The sequence below is a fragment of the Cyprinodon tularosa genome, unplaced genomic scaffold (assembly GCF_016077235.1).
Source record: "Cyprinodon tularosa strain WSP-4 unplaced genomic scaffold, ASM1607723v1 ctg11, whole genome shotgun sequence".
Lineage (NCBI taxonomy): Eukaryota > Metazoa > Chordata > Actinopteri > Cyprinodontiformes > Cyprinodontidae > Cyprinodon > Cyprinodon tularosa.
This window is the reverse complement of record NW_024037893.1, coordinates 2,184,205-2,204,267: the sequence shown is the minus strand read 5'-3', so window position 1 is coordinate 2,204,267 and position 20,063 is coordinate 2,184,205. Positions and strand designations below refer to the sequence as shown.

The 20,063-nt window shown below is 36.9% G+C and overlaps 1 protein-coding gene across 10 annotated transcripts in view; it reads right to left on the bottom strand.

Moving 5' to 3' along the window:
- slc2a9l2 (solute carrier family 2 member 9, like 2) overlaps window positions 1–15,337 on the bottom strand; it is a 177,462-nt gene extending 162,125 nt beyond the window's left edge. For 2 of the 10 annotated variants that reach the window (XM_038295565.1, XM_038295606.1), the window contains exons 1-2: window positions 15,317–15,337; window positions 279–358 (exon numbers count right to left, since the gene is read on the bottom strand). In XM_038295565.1, coding sequence (XP_038151493.1) covers window positions 279–341 — 63 coding nt within the window. In that variant the 5' untranslated portion in view covers window positions 342–358; window positions 15,317–15,337. Of the gene's footprint in view, window positions 1–278; window positions 359–1,299; window positions 1,453–8,855; window positions 8,957–12,096; window positions 12,260–12,316; window positions 12,399–15,316 lie in introns of those variants that run through there. The other 8 variants (XM_038295545.1, XM_038295581.1, XM_038295574.1 and 5 more) reach the window with 7 other exon arrangements.
- Window positions 15,338–20,063: the final 4,726 nt, after the last annotated feature.

The following is a 20,063-nucleotide window of genomic DNA, read 5'->3' as shown; positions in this document are numbered from 1 at the left end:
ATATATATATATATGTACGTACACAAGTGTATGTACATATGAATTATTGTACCTTTGTCACATACAGCCTATATCAACTCATTGTGAAGGTTGGTATGTATTATAAAACATTTATTATAAAAAAAAAAACAGCAACTGTGACCTACTTCATGCTATAAGTGTGGTGCTAGGAGTCCATTATTACATCAGCAGCTGACTTTAAATCCTCAGAAAAATAGGATGGAATTTTAGGTATTATTTTATTTGTTGGAATAATAAATTCTGTCTATCAGTCTCACCTTTTCAGAGGTTTTCTCTGTGTTCTTTATGTTGAGGTCAGTCTGGTTGTCCTGTTTGGCCATGATGGTGTTACAGCAACCTAAAAAGAGAAGGTCACAATACATCATATGACATGTGTAGCTATAAGAGAAAAACCCGCAAGGACACCGGGGTCATTTTACAACAATATGTGGGGAAGTTGTTTTCTTTGGTTTTGTTTTTTTTGTTTTTTTTTTCCATACATGTTAGAGATAGGAACATCTGCCAACTGCTACAAAGAAAATTACTGAGAAGGCAGAGGCTGGTAGGAAAAAGCACATTATGGTAGAGAGTTTGTTCACCTTGTGGTGTTCTTCAAGTAAACTTTTCAACATGCAAAATGTTCTGAGAAATAATCATTATCAATGTACAGCATTAAGAACTGCCTGTTTCTAACCTTCAAAAAGAAAAGAGGAAAACAATTTTCTCCTGCTGTCCAGCCCCACAGTAGCCCACATCTACATTCACACAGGCTGACAAGACTGAGGTGAGAGGCTATGACTATGCTCTTTCTCATTTCCTCTCTCTTTCTCTCCCTCCCTCCCTCCCTCTCTCTTCCAAGCCCTGGTTAGGATGTTCAAACGCACGTGCCTTTAAGAAACGTACAAGACGCGCAAAAACGTGCAGCGCGATTCCCATAAAGCACAGAGTATCCGTGTCAACTTCAATCCATGGAGGGGTGTAGACATATTTGACAAGTGTGAAACCCTTAAGCTGCAAATAACTGCGCTTATTACTGTCAAAAATGTGCACATCCCAAAAGTAGCGCAATTTAAAACAGCTGGACGCACATGGCATGGTGCTATGTGGGGAAGATGGAGGCAGAAGAGAAGGAGAATTACATTTTTTTTTTTTATCGTAATGCATAACACGTGTTGTTTATCTCCCTGGAACCGCTTTTCATACACATACAATGGAATGTAACCACGTTTTAATTGCCGAGTACTTTTTTTCTAAATTTCAGTGGAATGATTATTAAAGTGAAAAAGTCATAAGTCTCACGTGGGTTATTTCCCTTTGCTGTGGCGCTTGAGTCACCCATGGTTTGAAATGATGCACCATTACGCATGGTCCAGCAGCTGATTTTTCCTTTTATTTCTATATTCCCGTTCTTTTATCCTGTTGCAGTTTGAAACCCCGTCTCATCCCTATTTGCAGCTGTAAACATTTGTACTCTTCGTACTGATCAGAGATCATTTCTCCCCTTTGCATTCAGGAGCGCCGGGCGCCTCTGCGCGAAATTACGCATAGAGGGATGACTTTAAAGTTGATCCATCTGAGATTGTGCTCCGAAGCTGACAGACCCAGTGAGACACAGATTGCCTTTCTGCTCTGGTTTAAACCCCTGGGTGAAAGGCAAGGAAAGGCCAATATGAAATACAAGATTGAGAATAAGGCACAACTCTTTTATGTCTGAATTGGTTTCTAAATGGCTGAAGGAAAAAAAACAACACTATTTTGGATGCGATTCTCCTTTCTCACTCAGCAGGTGGTTGTAGATGTTTAACTGCACACTAGATAGTGAGGATGATGCATATATGCAAACTATGAACTGATGGACTTTAGGCTAAAAACTCCTAATGTTTTCCTTTAAACGATCCTGATGTTAATAAAAATGCACACCGATTTTTACATGTGGCAAAACCAGTATGTATGCACCTGACAGTTTATTTTGAGTTTATATTTTAACCAAAAACTAAATTCAGCAAAAAAATATTTACAGTAATATACCAAGAAATAAAAAAGATTTATACAGAAATTGTTCTTAAATTCTTAGCCAATTTAGATATTAGGAGGAGACATAACTTTATTTAAACAGCACCAATGAATAAATGTGTGCATAGTTTAATTAGCCTCAGGAAAATCTGCTCCATCTTATGCAGAAAAGGCAGATCTAGATACATTATGATCAGTATAGGTGGACCCTGAACTGATTTTGGTGCCTATTAGTTTTCAGCTACCCCCCAGTGTAGTCTGGTCACCCCTGTGAACATCTATATGCAACAGCCACTGCTTAGCTTGGATATATAACAGACTTTTTCTCTTCGGGGTTCACAGCAGGCAATGATGTCTTTTCAGAGAAGGCAGTAAGCAAGACTATGTGCACATCTTTGGGGACCATCAGTATTGAATTTCCTTACTACCCAGGAGTAAAGAGCAGTGGTGGTTCCAGAAAAACTTATAGGGGGGCCAAGAAGGAACCATTGTGCACTGAGGGGTAGCTGAAAACTTATGTGCTGAAAAAAAAATTACGGTCAATCTATGATGATCACAATAAATAAAAAATAAATAATAAATTAACATGAACAATTTCTATATTTTTCATATAAATATGAACGCACATTTTTATACATCAGTGCTGTCTAAATTAATCTATGGTTCTATATATCATATGCATTAAATGGATTGAGCAGTTGTTCTTTATCCTTAATTATATAAAATACTCCAAGATGACAGCAGAGATGTCTACCCTATAAAACCTGCAAACTGATTTCTAAAAGAGCAAGAGTTCTCAATTAGTCATCTTTATTTGTATTTATTTTATTGTTTTGAATATCTGCAGCATTTTTGTTGTCTCTTTTCGGTCAATATACTAACTTTAAAATGTCAAAGTAAAAATTTCCAGATGATATGATCACTACTGCCACCTTCTGGTTCAGAGAAGAACTGCTCGTTCCAGGGATGGTGAACTACACTCACCGGCCACTTTATTAGGTACCCCATGCTAGTAACGGGTTGGACCCCCTTTTGCCTTCAGAACTGCCTCAGTTCTTTGTGGCATAGATTCAACAAGGTGCTGGAAGCATTCCTCAGGGAGTTTGGTCCATATTGACATGATGGCATCACACAGTTGCCGCAGATTTGTCGGCTGCACATCCATGATGCGAATCTCCCGTTCCACCACATCCCAAAGATGCTCTATTGGATTGAGATCTGGTGACTGTGGAGGCCATTTGAGTACAGTGAACTCATTGTCATGTTCAAGAAACCAGTCTGAGATGATTCCACCTTTATGACATGGCGCATTATCCTGCTGAAAGTAGCCATCAGAAGTTGGGTACATTGTGGTCATAAAGGGATGGACATGGTCAGCAACAATACTCAGGTAGGTTGTGGCGTTGCAACGATGCTCAATTGGTACCAAGGGGCCCAAAGAGTGCCAAGAAAATATTCCCCACACCATGACACCACCACCTCCAGCCTGAGCCGTTGATACAAGGCAGGATGGATCCATGCTTTCATGTTGTAGACGCCAAATTCTGACCCTACCATCCGAATGTCGCAGCAGAAATCGAGACTCATCAGACCAGGCAACGTTTTTCCAATCTTCTATTGTCCAATTTCGATGAGCTTGTGCAAATTGTAGCCTCAGTTTCCTGTTCTTAGCTGAAAGGAGTGGCACCCGGTGTGGTCTTCTGCTGCTGTAGCCCATCTGCCTCAAAGTTCGATGTACTGTGCGTTCAGAGATGCTCTTCTACCCACCTTTGTTGTAACGGGTGGTTATTTGAGTCACTGTTGCCCTTCTATCAGCTCGAACCAGTCTGGCAATTCTCCTCTGACCTCTGGCATCAACAAGGCATTTCCGCCCACAGAACTGCCGCTCACTGGATGTTTGTTCTTTTTCGGACCATTCTCTGTAAACCCTAGAGATGGTTGTGCGTGAAAATCCCAGTAGATCAGCAGTTTCTGAAATACTCAGACCAGCCCTTCTGGCATCAACAATCATGCCACGTTCAAAGTCACTCAAATCACCTTTCTTCCCCATACTGATGCTCGCTTTGAACTGCAGGAGATTGTCTTGACCATGTCTACATGCCTAAATGCACTGAGTTGCCGCCATGTGATTGGCTGCTTAGAAATTAAGTGTTAACAAGCAGTTGGACAGGTGTACCTGATAAAGTGGCCGGTGAGTGTATATCCTCATGGGAGCAATAAATCCCCTGTGGGGATGGGCATGGTTCCCCCTTCCACCCCCAAAAGCTCTGCCCCTGCTAAAGAGACACTTAAAGCTCTGTAGAACATTCTCAGTAATATTTACACAAAGAAAAAAAAATAATATCTTTTCTAACAGGTAAGGTGACTGAGGGGAAAATAAAACCAATTTAGATCGAGTGTTTTTAATTTGTCAGCCAGTCTGCTCCTGGAAGGTCTTTATATCACTTTTTTTTTTTTTTATCACCTACCAAAGGTCACTCAGAGGGTTATTCTCATATTCATCTTTCAAAATATTTGATTAAAAGACTAGGGGTCAGTACCCATAATAAACCAGAAGAGTGTGGAGCCAAACTTAAGAAGTTGGGGCTCCGTAAGCATCCAGTAAACAAACTTCAGCAAGAGTTTTAGTTCTAGATTGAATTTTTGAAGCCGTAGGAGGTGGACCTGCTGCCGAGTTCCAGATTATCATGCTGCTCTATAAAATAAGAGTCTCAGTTTAAGGTGAGTAACTGATGTTGGGTCATGCTCTTGCTGGGACTTTCTGGGAGAGATTAAAATCTGTTTTTACTGCATGTCGTTTAGGTCCTGGTGCTGCAAAATGTAAATGACTGCCACCCTTGCTGCCTCCATGTTTTACTGTAGAATTATATTCAACAATTAGGACATTATGCAAAAAAAAAAAAAATGGTCAGCATGAATAAAGGGACAAATTAAGCTCTGTTTTATTAATTCATTTTAACAGTATTAAAAAACAGTTTCAAATATAGAATATTTTTCATGAAAATATAATTTATATCATAAGGAAAATAATGTCGACAAAAGGCCAGCTCACCATAAAATGGTAAACCCCATTTGTTTTTTTCTTTTATAACTGAGCATTGATTTAATTTTTTGTTTTTTAACCTGAGAACTTCTGAATAAGAAAGAATAGTTTTCTTTTGAGATTTTGATATGAAATACTAGATTAGAATAAAGTCTCAAGAAATCTGCTGTGTTGTTAGTCTACAGTTGTAACACAAATATGGAATCTGGGGGTTTGGCTCACAGGGAAGCTATCTTTAATTTATTCATCTAACTAATGCCCAACTTCAAATTAAAAGGACTGGATTAAAAGCGGACATTTGGAGGAGAGAAGAAGGCAGAGAGAGAGTCAAGTTGCAGCAGAGATTTGCTCCTGTGCACTGCATCAGATATCAGACTGACTGCGCCCCCTAGCGGGTTTAAATGCATCAAGACTCCCTAGCTGAAGCTGGACTATGGAAGCTGACCTGCTGCAATTAAAGAGGTAAAAATACAACTGGATCTCATTGATATAAGCATCGTGTTTATTTCTCTATGTGCCGTGATGATATAACAGCTATATGAGGTTTTATGAATATAAATCCAGATATTTTTAAAGTTGGCTAGAAGGTTTGTGTGTGCTTTGTTTAAAGCCATCTAAAGGATAAGACAATCTCTGTTGCTTTTGCATCATTTTACTGCAATTTTTTTTGTTTTTCACTTCCATTTATATTTTTATAGCCATTTTTGGAAGCAGCCATGGCCTTTTTGTGGCTTATTCTGTTGAATGTCCCAATGAGTCTGCTGGTCAAATAAACAACCATCAACATGACTGCTTAGAACAGTGGTCAGGAAGTGAAAAACAATATTACATTAACCCAAGAAACTTTTACAAGTTTGACACTTTCACTGCTGACCGCTTCCCCGCGCAGTTTGGGTAGGAATTATGGATGTGTTCGATTTCATAGGCTGCATCCTCCAAGGACACGGTCTATCTGGACCGGATCCTTCGAGGTCCATGAAAATAAGGAGACCGGTGGAGTTTAGGCTGTTGATTCAAACAGGTCCAGCCTTTCCTGGATTTTCACCGCTCTGTCTCCTAGCAACTGTGAGAGTTGTCACAAAAAGCAGGAAAAGAACAGATACAAGGGTGACAACCACTGGGAGCATGAACAAATAAAAGCAGATAGATAGATAGATAGATAGATAGATAGATAGATAGATAGATAGATAGATAGATAGATAGATAGATAGATAGATAGATAGATAGATAGATAGATAGATAGATAGATAGATAGATAGATAGATAGATAGATAGATAGATAGATAGATAGATAGATAGATAGATAGATAGATAGATAGATAGATAGATAGATAGATAGATAGATAGATAGATAGATAGATAGATAGATTTACTTATATAATATAAGTAAATATATAATTGGGGTAGAAAGATAACTAAATCTAACCAATTAATGTATAAAAATATATCTGCAAAATCTGATATAGTCAACAAAAAAAGGACTTAGTTATGCAAGTTGTGCAAAATAGCAATAGAAGAATAAAAAGAAAAGCTATTAAATAGTAAACTAGATCATCAAACAAAGATATAAGAAATGACAAGGAACAATCACTACACTTAAAAAGATAAATATAAGATGTAAGAGTTAATTAAGAATGACATTCATGCAGAAAAGCATAGTCTTTATGAAAAATTTGACCATATTAATTATCTTATTAATTGTCACGGTTGAGGGGAGGTTTATGAGGACCCAAATGCAGAGATCAGGAGGCAGAGGTGAGTCTTGCAGATTTAATGAGCCAACTGAGGTAAAAATCCAAAAATACAAAGAACCAAAAACAGAAAATGGCAGGGAAAACTCATGTGGGGAACCAGAGATGAGGAAGCTAAATCTAAAAACGAAATAACCAGCACTGAGTGACTGCAGAGGTTGTGTATATATGGGGAGACTGAACCAAGCCCAGGCTAATCAGCAGATTGGGAACAGGTGTGGGTAAGACCAACTAGGAGGAAGCCAAGGGGAAAGGAAACTAGCACAAGGGGGCAACAGAGATTAACTAAAGAACTCAGCACTGGTAGAAAACAGCTACAAAGACACAGAACACAAAGAAACTAAACTCAAGCAGAGGGCAGAATCTGAAAATTAATACATTTCATTTACCTTGCACAATAATATGAAATTTAATTGCGGAGGGTGGGGGAAGACATTTATGTTTAAGGATTTAGAGAGAAACCAGTTATGAACTGAGTATAAAATGTTTTTGTTTTACAATAAAGAAAAGCATATAAATAGGCTAGAAGGATGAATGACATTTAAAAGTTTTGAAATTAATCTTTTTATATTTAGGCAGAAAATCAAATTTAAGATATTTGGTTCTCCATGCACAAATAACATTTTTAGAGTATTCTTTTTAAAGGAAAAGTCTTTAAATTGGATTAGGATATATAAGATATCTGTTGACACATTTTCTTAAAAATATGTTTTTGCATTTTTTGTTTAATATATTGATTCCTTCATTTTTAAGTTTAGGAACTGGAGTATTGCTGAGGCAACCCTGAACTAAATTGATCAATGTTTTTGGAATATATTTATAATTTGTCGATATTCCTGGGATGAGAATTAGGCATTATATTTCTTATTTAAATTATCCAGTGACAATAACTCTCAATCACTTCTTCTCACTGCTCTCCTGGGTGTTAATGACATTTTCGAGGAGCTTCAACAGCAGTACTGTGTCAGATTTATAGTCCCCAACACTGCAGATGTAATAGAATCTGTCCTTAAATGATAGGCAGACCCATTTACACAGGGACAGATAAATAACCCTTTATAAAAAAAAAAAGGTTCATTAATTTTAGACGGAACCATTCACATACATGTATTATATTAAACTGTTTAGCGCCTTTTCGCTCTGAGCATGGGGCAGCCAGTTTGCTTGGACTCACGGGATATCCAAGGCTACCTATAGGGTACACCAGACCCGTCCTTCAAAATGGGCAAAAAGAAGGAAGCATTTGTTGGCCGCATAACGAGGAGTCATGAAATTCGAACAAACCTCAGCGCCACGATATGACATAATCAGCCTATGAATCTGGCCCTAAGAGGACGCAGCCTCTGAATTCGAACTCAGCAAATATGTTAATCCACCACACTCACTGCGTCCAGGCTCAATAAATGTGTTTTGTCAAAATGTTTTGTCAAACTTTTAAAATGGTCTCAGGTAAATGTAATATTGTTTTGTACCTTCCTGCAGCCGTATTTTAGGCCCAATCTTTACCTATCTAATTTAAGAATGTGCTTTGTTTCTTTTTATCAATCTCAATTTTCTGAGAAAGTGAACATTGGTTTAAGTTGCTGCAAGCCATGATCATCTAAAGGAACATAAATACACGAGATAGGAAACTGGAACTTAATTTCACTTTTTAATAATATTTCCACTGTAAAGTTTCTAGCAGTATAGTTATTATTGCCCATGTTTGACCATCCTGTTTATTTCTTATCAAATCCTGTCTGTAAGGGGGAAAAAAAAATTTCAAGTATAAATTCCCAAATGCTCAAAATCGATCTGAATCAGACTATAAGCTCAGGAATCACCTCTTAGAAACCATCCCCCACTAAGTTGCATTCTAATACCCTCATTAACATCTCTAATATGATTGATTTACATATCAAGCAGGAATATGAGCCTCAGCTGTAATCCCCGACTGTCTGCTACTAAGCAGAGCAAATGTCTGATACATAAAAAAAACTATGAATTTTATGCAAGTATACAAACATGTAATGTAGGAATAGCATGAAGTTAAAAAATATTTAACATACCATAGGATTAAAAAAGAACAGCCTCATGGAGCGTCTCTTTCAAGCCTCTGTAGGATTTAGGTAGATGATTTCTGAAGCATGTGACATACCTCAATTGCCCAATATTTGTTTAACTTGTAGCAGAAATTATCAGAGGTTTTGACTGTTGACTTGTGGAATGTTTCCCTTTTTCTAGAAGCCAAACTATAATGGTCATCTTGCTCAAAAACAAAATCAGGATAATTCAACATTTCAGTGCAAACATTTTTTTTTTATCTAATTGTGATTCTTGGCTACAAGCTATTATGGGCTCTATGCACAACTTCACTACTTCCTGAAGGCAGTTCTTTTCTTTCCTGTCTTTTTTTACTGAATGAGGTGTACCTGACCTCAGTAACCATGGTCAGACACACTAAGATTAATCACTTAATCCAGTACTGAAAGACCGGTAACAAAAGAGCTGCCTTAAATCCAGTAAGAGGTAAAGTGGTGCATAGAGCCCATTTCATCTTGTATTTACAATTCTTGTCTTGGAAAAGCCAATGATTTTGTATGAAATCATTTAAGAAAGGCTAAACTTACAAAGTTTAATTATCGTAGGCATGCTCTACTCCATAAGTCTAAGAACATACATTCATACTGAAATAGTTTTGTTTGGAGCCACCCTAATATTTTGATAAATAAAAGTCTCAAGTTGCAGAGATACTACATATATTTTATAGCAATCAACAAGGTCCAAGCTTAATTCTATCTGGATATGTTGCCATATAAAATAAATACATTGTCCTTTGGAACATGAAATTGTTTCCAAGTTTAATCCATCTAATCCTGACTGGTTAAAGTATTCATGAACCACCATAGTGTGACTGTCCAAAATGAAGGCAACCGCCCTCCAAGGACTAAGAGCTGAACACCAAATAAGAAACACCTTCTCTAAAATAAAAACCTTTGAGCTTGACCCAACACTGAAACTGCTCACTCAGATAAATCACATGGGTCAGGGGTCGGCATCTTCAGTCCTTCTGAGCTCTGATCTGGAACTTTTAACACTGCGTGAACACACTTGAATTAGATGATTAGAATTCAAATTTTTTATCATTATTTTTTCACAAGTACAAAGCAACTTCACTTTGCATTTAACCGATTCCTTTGGGGAGCAGTGGGCTGCTAACCACTAGGCCACCAATCCCCTACATGGCTGAATTGCCTCCTGAAGTAACATCAGGTACTGCAGAGACATGTTTCTAAGCTATTCATTTGATTCAGGCGTGCATATCGAAAAAGTTGCGAGACCGAAGGTGGAGATTCCCTATAGATACTTATATCAACTTTGGTCAAAATTTCTTGGAATTGTTTCAAAACAGATAAATGTGGCTAACATACATTTCATACGACCCCAACCTCAATGTGTATTCATCAAATCTAAAATTTTCAAATCAAGTGATTGCATTACACCACTTTTATTCTGCCCAATATTTAGACAGGATTGTTAGTGCCTGTGTATTAGTGGCGACTGGTGAATAGAGGGCGCCACCCCACCCAACCAATGACCTTGATTAAAGAAGAAGTCCGGTCATATTCAGAATTCAAACTTCTGAAAGTACTTTAAATATGGAATTATCACAAAGTGTTCAATAAATGGTAAGTGTTTTTAATAAGAGTAATTTTCATTTGAATGTGCTTTACTGGAGGCATCCATGTTTGTCAAAGAACACTACTGCCACCTACTGGTTTGTGACGTCACGGCGCGGTATCGGCTGTTGAGTCATCTTGAAAACATTTTTCTTTGAAATTTTGGGTACATGTGACATGTTTTTTTCTCTGGACAGAAGTTCAATGGCAGATCCTCACTCTTCAAGTTGACAATCCCATGATAAACACATCCATGGTGGATCATGAATCGGAAAGGTGAAAAAAAATGATTTTTTTTTTTTACTCTTACCCGATATATTACAACATCCAACTGCCATGCACTTTGGCATTGTCAGTTTAACTACAGTATAGCACTGGTGAATTTCAATGGTGAAGTCCTCTGGAAATCTTAAATGATTGTTGTTGATTGCAGATGTGTCTAGTAGTTCACATTTATTTAGCTTGTAAAGAGGGGAGAATGGCCTTCGGCTTACCGCACCGTCACTGCCGGGAGATGTCAGGAGTGAGGTGTTACTATATTTCGGCAAAAATGGCCATTCGCAGAGTCAGTGATCACAACGAAAATTGTTGTTTCTATTTTTTTACTGATTAACCCTAAATTCAATAAATCACCGCAAACGTATTAGTTTTAGGTATAGATAAGGATCCATTGATTATTCCTTGCTTACCGGACTTCTCCTTTAAGACATAAAAAACAACAAATTAAAATTGAATTATAAAATTAAAATACTTCGAAATATATTGATATATATATTTTTGGAAGGGCATGATAATGGTGAATTTTCCGCCCTAGGGCGCAAAAATCTTTGCCAATTGACTCTAGTTAAAAGTTGTTCATGCGCAGAAGCTCCTCTGCAATGCAGAAGTATAGGATAGCTCGGGGCGCAGCTCTCGTGCGCCCCCTAGGTGGCAGGAACTTTCATCACAAAATCTGTTGGAAATTACATTTTTTCTAAAATCTAAAGTGATTGAAGTTTTCAACATTCATTAAAAACTGCTGATGAGCATCACATTTATGCCTATGTTGATTGTATCCAAGCCTTAGATTAGAAACGCATCTTCTAAAGGTTCTGAGAGAAATGCTGCAGCAAACACAACTTCTCTACTCTATATCTCACTTTTCCTCTTTCTTACATAACAAATTATACCATCCCCCTCTTAGTGATTCCTTTTACTGGGTTTACATTCAATCAAAACATTTGTGAATAAAAGGGCTCTTACACTAACTGGTTATTTTTCTTAAAGTGTGAACACAAGACAGTGAGTGTATCAATGTTGTTCTCAAGTAGCTCTCAGAATATTCATTGCAAGTTGAAACTGGATCACTGTATGTTTAATTTTGGTAAATAAAATTATTTTAAAATCAACAGAAAAATTATTACATATACATTTAGGAGGTAATATATATTTTAGCTTCAACAAAAAATACACAACATGAGATATATAAGAGCAAGTGATGCTTCTTAGTATAAACAACATTTACAACAGAACCATAACTTGCTAAATCTTCTCACTATGTCCCAACAAACATCCAGCAACACCTTTTCAGTCATGGAATATTTCCATATATAGGCACAGGTTGTATTTATTATGACTTGACACTACTTACTGATAACAATATAAAAATGCTCCTCCTTCGCTTACTTCACCCCAGACGAGAAACTAAAAGTAAAAAGTCACATACAGAACTTGCGAAATAAGAAATCTAAGTACATGTGCATGAGAAGACCAGTCGAACCGTGCCACTTCTTCATAATGCTGTCAGCTAAGCGGGGCGTTCTGCACAAAATAAAACAATAACCGGATAAAAACCCAGTGAGTATGTTTACCTGCTTACAGACTGCTGCCAGGGCAAGACCTTAAAAGAACTGTCCCAACATGACCTATAACAGTGATAACACTGAAGAATCATTAACTCTGAGAGGGCTCGTCCCTTTTTTTCAGCTCTAATTACAGTCAAGTCAGCTCCATTCCCAAAAAGAGAAAGATTAACAGGAACATTTAAATTCAGGAGAAAAACAGTGCTTTACCCAATTTTATACAAAGGGCATCATAATACAAATATTTACAAATACAGTGTTGGATTATTTTTTTTTTTTTTTTTAGATATAGTAAATCATGTAATAAATCATTAGCATACTCTGACCTTTAATCATACAAAATACAATTCACATGAACTCATTCAATATTAGAGCAACGGTGGTTGTTATGAATTTGATCAATAGGAATAAAATCCTGTCCATCCCTTAACTCATTATACTTAGTTTTATGTATTAGATGTAAAACTAAAGCTTTATGAGGCTGATATTCATCTTCCTTAAAATCAACTGTATTCTATTTAAAAATGTTTGAACAAAACAATGTTTCTTGGGGGAAAAAAGACAAATAAAGTGTCATTGCTTAAGTTTTGGGTTTCATAAAAGGAGAGATTATTATACAGTGTTTTGGCTGCAATAAAATGCTTGGCAGGATGTGACTAGAGGTTGCAGAAAAGGTTTTTATTTTTAAATTAAAGTCAATAGATAAAGGTAATAAAACAAACATGCAAGGTCAAATTCCAAGGACTTTGGAAGGAAAATTGATTTAAAGATGCATTTTTGCTTACTTTGCTTGCATCTGGTACTTTGAGCACAGTTCTCCTTCTATGGGAATTCAGACTTGCAGAATATCATAATAAATTATCGTTTTTCGATGGAAACACTGCAGTCAGTAATGAGAAAAATAGCTGAATCAACAGTAACTGCAGCAAAGTCTTTCATAGGCTCAGGTTCTCCTAACTTGCAAAATATGTGCCAAGATCATTCTGTCCCAGTGGAGAAGAAAAATGTGGGAGTAAAAAAGATAACTGTACAAATGCCATGCTGGGTGAAAGACTTTTTTTCACTTGCAGGAATAATGAAGTCTGCCCTTAGGCTCAGTCACTCATTGCATGAGGAACATATGGATCAGCTCCTTCATTAATACTGTGGGGCAAAGTCTCAGGGAAACCTCAGGAGAGATGGTTTACAGAATAGAGCCAAGAACCAGAAGCATCACTTGTTGAGACAACATGCAAACCATTGATCGGCCGAAACCTCTTGAGTTACTGTAATATATATCTGCATCTGGAGCTGTTTACGGCAGTCTGCAACCATGGTACAGATAAGCGGTGTAGCAGCTCCTTCTTTAGTTCTTTAGTTATTGAAGTACTGATCAATGGTTTAGCTCTTCTTAGTCCATCCCCCACTCACGGGGTGGGTTGTCAGACTGAACAGCAGCCTGACAACTCACTTGATTACAAACATGAGAACCACATTTTCATAATGTGGAAGCATGAGGGAGAAAGTCTAGAATACTGTGTTGTAGTTTTAAGGTCTGACTCTTTGTTTTCTGTCTTGTTAAGAGCTGGTGTGAAAATAAAATATATGTAATAAGTAGCGATGCACTGATCCAGTTTTTATTCCCTGTCGAACCTGCAACTGATATCTGAGCTGAGAGTATCAGCTAATATCCGATACCAATCGGATTCAGCTGTTGAATGAATGAACCATATATCTTCCCATGTGAGCTTTTACATAAACATTGTTAAAAAAAAGGGGGGGGGGGAATAACACACATATAAACCTAACTTAAAAAAAAAAGAAATAGCATGTACAGTACACTGGATTGGATCTCCAATATCCGATCCATGCATCTCTAGTAATAAGACACAGCACACACATTGTTAAGAAGATGGAAGAAATACAGAGCTGCTGAATTTTTTACTATTGATTTATGTTTTAAGCCTTCTCTGCTCTGGAATTTGCTTGTAAAATACAGTAAAAAAAACAGCTGCTTTCACATATGACCAAGTCTTGCCCATTAATCTGCATAAGACAAACAGCAAAGATGCTCTGTATTAGCTGTATAGTTCCACAGCTCAGATAGTGGCAGAAATCTACCTCCATTCATAACCGTAAACCCGGAACCAAAGCTTTAATGGAGGGGTTTCAGTCAGAGCATATTCATTTGTTAAACCGGCCTAGTCAAAGTCCAGACATAAATCCTGTTTCTGAGTCCCAGAAAAATGTCCAAATTTAACAGTAACTAAGCCTAAACAAGTTCTCTGAATATGCAAAGCTGGTAGAGACATTCCTAACAAGATCCGTGGTTTTATTTTCACCCCTAGCTGAAATTCGTTCTGCCATTAGGACTCAGGAAGGCTGAACACCAGTGCAACAGATTTTATTATTATTATTTGTTTAAAGAAATTACAATCCTAACCCAACACAAAAGGAAAAACAATATCCAACATTTATATTAGGATTCACAATTTTTTATGTTGGTCGATTATTTAAAAAATCAAGAAGACACATTCCAACTTGTATTTAAAGTGTGATAAAATATTAAAATGAGTGCTGGTTCTAGATACTGTACCTCTCTTTTTACAAAAAAAAAAAAAATCAATGTTGTGTTTTGTATAGTGCACAACATATTGCTGAAGCATTATCCAGAGTCTACCGGCTGCATTTTGTTGTTACTGACTTTGTGTCCCCGAACGTTAATTTTGAATACTGCCAGCATTACAAAGTTCTTTCCACATTCCATGTCTGAGATATCAACAATCTCAGAGATCATTACTCTCTGCAGTACTCAGAAAATCAAAAGCCAGTCAGTTGTGTTAACCATTGACTTCACATGCGGGGCCAAAGGAGTCCTAATTTATAAACAATGTCTAGTGAATTGGTAAAACACCACTGACGCTCCAACATGCATCAGACATCGTTGGCTTGTCAGATGCATGTTGAGTCTGGAACTAAGCTAGATTTGAATAGAATAGAACACAGAAAAGTAGGAAATATGAAGCTTACCCTTCGCTCTCTGGACTCCTGCTGTTTAACAGAAACCCCAAACAAAGCTGCTGTAGGCATCTAATTAAGATGGCAGCATTATCACATGAGAACTTGCTGGCTAATTTAATTTGTTGACTGAATTTAAACCTACCGTGACTGGAGACGATGCAACCAGAATGTAGCTAAAGGAGCCCATCGTTGTGACTTTTAAGTCAATCAATTGATCTGTTAGGATTCTGCAATTTTTATAACATGAACAACACAATGCAAGTTGCTATATGATCACCCATGAGAATTGTGCAAGTCAGTGACTCGCTGCCATAAGCTGAGTTTCATTAGATAAATAGCTTTTTTAAGTATTAACCCATTTGCTATATGATTTCATTGAACTGAGCCTGCCTAAATTCTCTGTGGACTTCTGGAATCCTGGAACAGCCTGTTTCTGTTCTGATTGGAACCCCTGACCGGGCTACGGACTCCTGGATCTCTGAGCCTTCCTGTTCTGATCTGTTTCCCTGACCTGGCTTGGACTGCCTCTTCACTGGGGCTGCTTCATCTGGTTCACTCAGGGCGGTGTCCCCCAAATCTCATTGGCAGTCCATCGGCTGGATCTTACCCAGCTCTAAGGAGTTAGACTGAACTGTTTAACCAAGCAAGTGACTCCCACGGATAATCATCTTCCGTCAGATTATCATGGTCACTTACCTGTGTTTCTCTCTAACCAGAGTTACCCCTGATGGGCGGTGCCCCGCCTCCCCCTGCAGCCGCTGCAGATCTGCAATACCACTTTCTGATTTTATTAAACACTTTGAATTTTCCCACTGTCTGCCTCACCTTGAATATTAGGTCCTACGTTCTAACCTTATTACAGTATACCACAAAAAAAAAAAAAAATTCAATAATGTAGATATGGTGCCATGGCAGGCTTTAAAACCAGACTGAAAGATTTTCAGGATGTAATTTTCATTCATTAATGATTCAAATTGACAACAAACAATCTTCTCAAAAAGTTTTTAAAAATGGTTGCTAAGAATTAGGTCTATAATTAGGCAACAAAGAGTGAACTTGACCAGAGTTATGAAGATGTTGAACTATTGCCTTTTAAATCTAGCAGCACCAGATGGCAAACCGCAGGTTATAATTATAAGATGAAATGCCTAGATAGACCTCTTAACAATTGTAGAGAAATAAAAGCAAGGGCCTCAGTCAGAAGGTTCAAAATCAAGAGTTGTTGTGGTGCCAACGCTCACTATTTGAAAGGATATTCATTCATAACTTCAGAGACACGGAGCGCATCACATTTAGGCTTAAATAAATTTTTACTTCCAAAGATAAAGTCTTTATGAATTGTTTCTATAGTTTGATTTCTCCAACTTACAAAAAGGAAAAATTGATACGAGTGAAACAATAATATCCTACCTGCCCTTTATATGCTGACTTTATGGATACTTGGTAGATCCCAGCCTGGTATCGTCTTAAGACAAATCAGCTGTTTGAGCCAGTTTTTTGTTTTTTTTAAATGCCTCCTTCCATCCAGAGCAGAGTCAGGAGATCCAGGTTTGACCACCTAGGGCTGATCACATTGTCAGACTTCCCAGGTTGTTATAGTGGGTTATCTCGTGGCAAACTGTGCATAAATATTTGAAGAAATATAATCCTTTTGACAAACATTTAAACATTACACATTGAGCAAGAAGTGGGGAGGGGAAAATATCAAGAGTGCCATTCATGAATGTTCGATTGGTGTCAAAGGGCAGGAATCTGTTACTCTGTATTGCTCGGTTAGAGATAAGGTGATTTGGTAGTAATAGTTTAGTATTATGTTATATTCTGTCAGTTTCATTTTGGAACTTTAATCATTTTTGTTCTCTTCAGTCCACGTCGTGTAACATCTAATCCTCCTGGGTTTACATCCTTGCCATTGGTCTTTCTGCATGGAGCTTGCATGCAGTCCTGGCATGCTTGAGTTCTCTACAGTACATTCTTTGTTGTCCTGTGATAAAACTCACCAGGGTTTACCTCCCCAATAAACAGCAGATTGGCACCAACCCACCTGCAGAAAATGGGTTATTTATTTTGATATCCTTGCAGGAATTCACTCATTTATTTTTGTTTCTCAAGTGCAGAAAATGTTTTTGAATGATTACCTCTGTGAGGGTAATATATCATATATCGATGTGTCTGTGTACAACTGATCAGTGCAGAAACCACCATAGGATCAATAAAATCCTCCAAAAAGCATTCATTTATTTTTACCTCAAAAGAAAACATTTGTTTTATTTATTTAAATGAAGCACATTAATAAAATACTTCATACTCCTTGTAGATGTAGTTTAAGATAAACCTTTAACGCAGCCAACATGTTTCTTCTAGAATTAATATTTAGATTTCAAGGAAATCCTGAGTCAAATCTGGGGGGAGGGAGCTGAAAGTTGGGGTGCTGGTTATAACAACATTTAAATAAAACTTTTGTTTTTCCAGGACTAACATTATTTCATATTCTTATGAAGGAATAGGCATACAGTCTTGTTAACTTTCAAAGTCAAATTTCTTGGTGAAATAATTTAAAATCTTAATCTTAATATCCAATTGGTTTTACCTTGTGCTGCCTAAATTTTTTTTAATCTATTTTCTAGCTGCTGAATACTGGGACACAGTAGAAATTGTCTGAGTGTTTCTTTTGCTACTGCATTTCTTAACAGTTCCTACTAAAATGCTTTCAGAGCAGGAATCTTTTATTTCTATAAACAACTAATCATTTTTTTCCATGACAACATATTTAATGTCAAGTGTTAATAATTCATTTGGTCTTAATGTGTGGAACAATGGATCAGAATCAGAAGTATCTTGATTATCAAAGTTTTTTAATGGAAAGAAAAAGCTTGTCTTTGGCTTTCATTTCTCATATTGTATCACTCTTAGCTAAATATATATCATTTTAGAGTATATAGGAAAAGGATAAAGGAGCAGTATGGCTGTGTTTTCTTTTTATTAATGTAAAAATAAAAGTTTAATAAGCCTTTTTTTTATGATTCATCCTTAATTTACAGTATACAGAGTTTCAGTTGTGTTGAATTACATCAGTTTGATTCCACAAACATTTAATCACAGAGCAGCGTACTTAGGTCTGGGCGCTGTTTTATACTGTAATGATAAAACATTTGTCTACCGTGCACCTTTTACTATGCTAAGTGTTTACAATATGCAAATGTTTTTAATGAACATTGCAGAATACAGTCATCAGCATACACAGGGCTAAACGTCGATGATCTGTGGTCTAAATGTGAGTTAACAATCGGATTCCTTTTGACTGAATAAGGATCGTGCTAATTAAATTATATGTACAGTATACATTGAAAGCATTGAGTCAACCAATTTATTAAATGCTCTTATATGGGAGAATTATCCTGCCATAATGCAAGAGCACATAATTTCAATTTGAGAAAAGAATTTCATCTTCTTGCACTCAAAACTTATAATGCTCCCATACTCTTATTTCAAAAAAATATTTTATCAGGCAGCTTAGGTGGAAAAAGATCTAGGATTTCAGATTTCAGAGATAATTTCTAACATTTAGTCCAAGGAAAAAATGAGACAGCCCATAAACAAAAGCATGGCTTCACTAAAGAGCTATGTATACGTATTCACTTTTTGAGGTTAAACATACAAAAAACATAAATATTTTTAGCTGAATAATATTCTACTATTGTGAATACGTTTTTAAATCGCAAACAAGCGATTTTTTTTCTTTCTAAAATATTCCACACCTTGATTTTGCATTCATAAAAAAAAAAAAAAAAAACTGCAGAGGTCTATTTTTTGACATGAGTGTACTGACTTGTAGCAATTAATTTGAAATGAATAGAGAGAGGGAAATAAGTTGGTTACATCAGGTCATCTGCATCCATAGGCGAACTGGAAACCACAGGTGTAACTTTCTAAAGGACTGGTGTGGAAACCAATAATTTCCTCTTTCTACCTTCTGCTCAGTTACCTTTTAATTTTTTTTCCATAACTTATATTTTCTTATTAACTCTACATCTTAAAAAAATAGATTCAGACAATATTCAGATTAAGAAAAAATATGCAGACATCAGTATTTTTTTTTTAGCAATGGGGCAAATCTTACTTCAGCCAATTTACAGCTGTTAGTCTGTGAGCACAGAGCATACCGGATGTAAGCGTGAGGCATTATTTTCTGCCTGTTATAATAAACGGCCCCATTACGGATGTGATCAAGCATTAAATGGCCGTTCTTAGCGGTTATCAGTCCCATTAAGCACCCCTGTATTGAATCAAAGCACCGCTAAAATCTGTTTTATTTTGTATGTGCTCTTGAAAATAAAAACAAAACTATGACTTTTAACTATAAAGTACTTTGTTTAAAAAATATTTTCACCCACCCATGCCCAAAATAGTTTAATCCAAATGGCACTGAGCAAGTTTCAAAAAGAGAAATCAAATGAATCTTGCCTGGCTAGAGGGCTCTCTGGGTGCTCAGCCCCCCCTAATCCCCTGATCCTAGAATCACCCCTGACTGCATATATATACACATATATATATATATACACACATACACTATATTGCCAAAAGTATTTGCTCACCTGCCTTGACTCACATATGAGCTTAAGTGACATCCCGTTCCTAATCCATAGGGTTCAATATGACGTCGGTCCACCCTTTGCAGCTAGAACAGCTTCAACTCTTCTGGGAAGGCTGTCCACAAGGTTTAGGAGTGTGTTTATGGGAATTTTTGACCATTCTT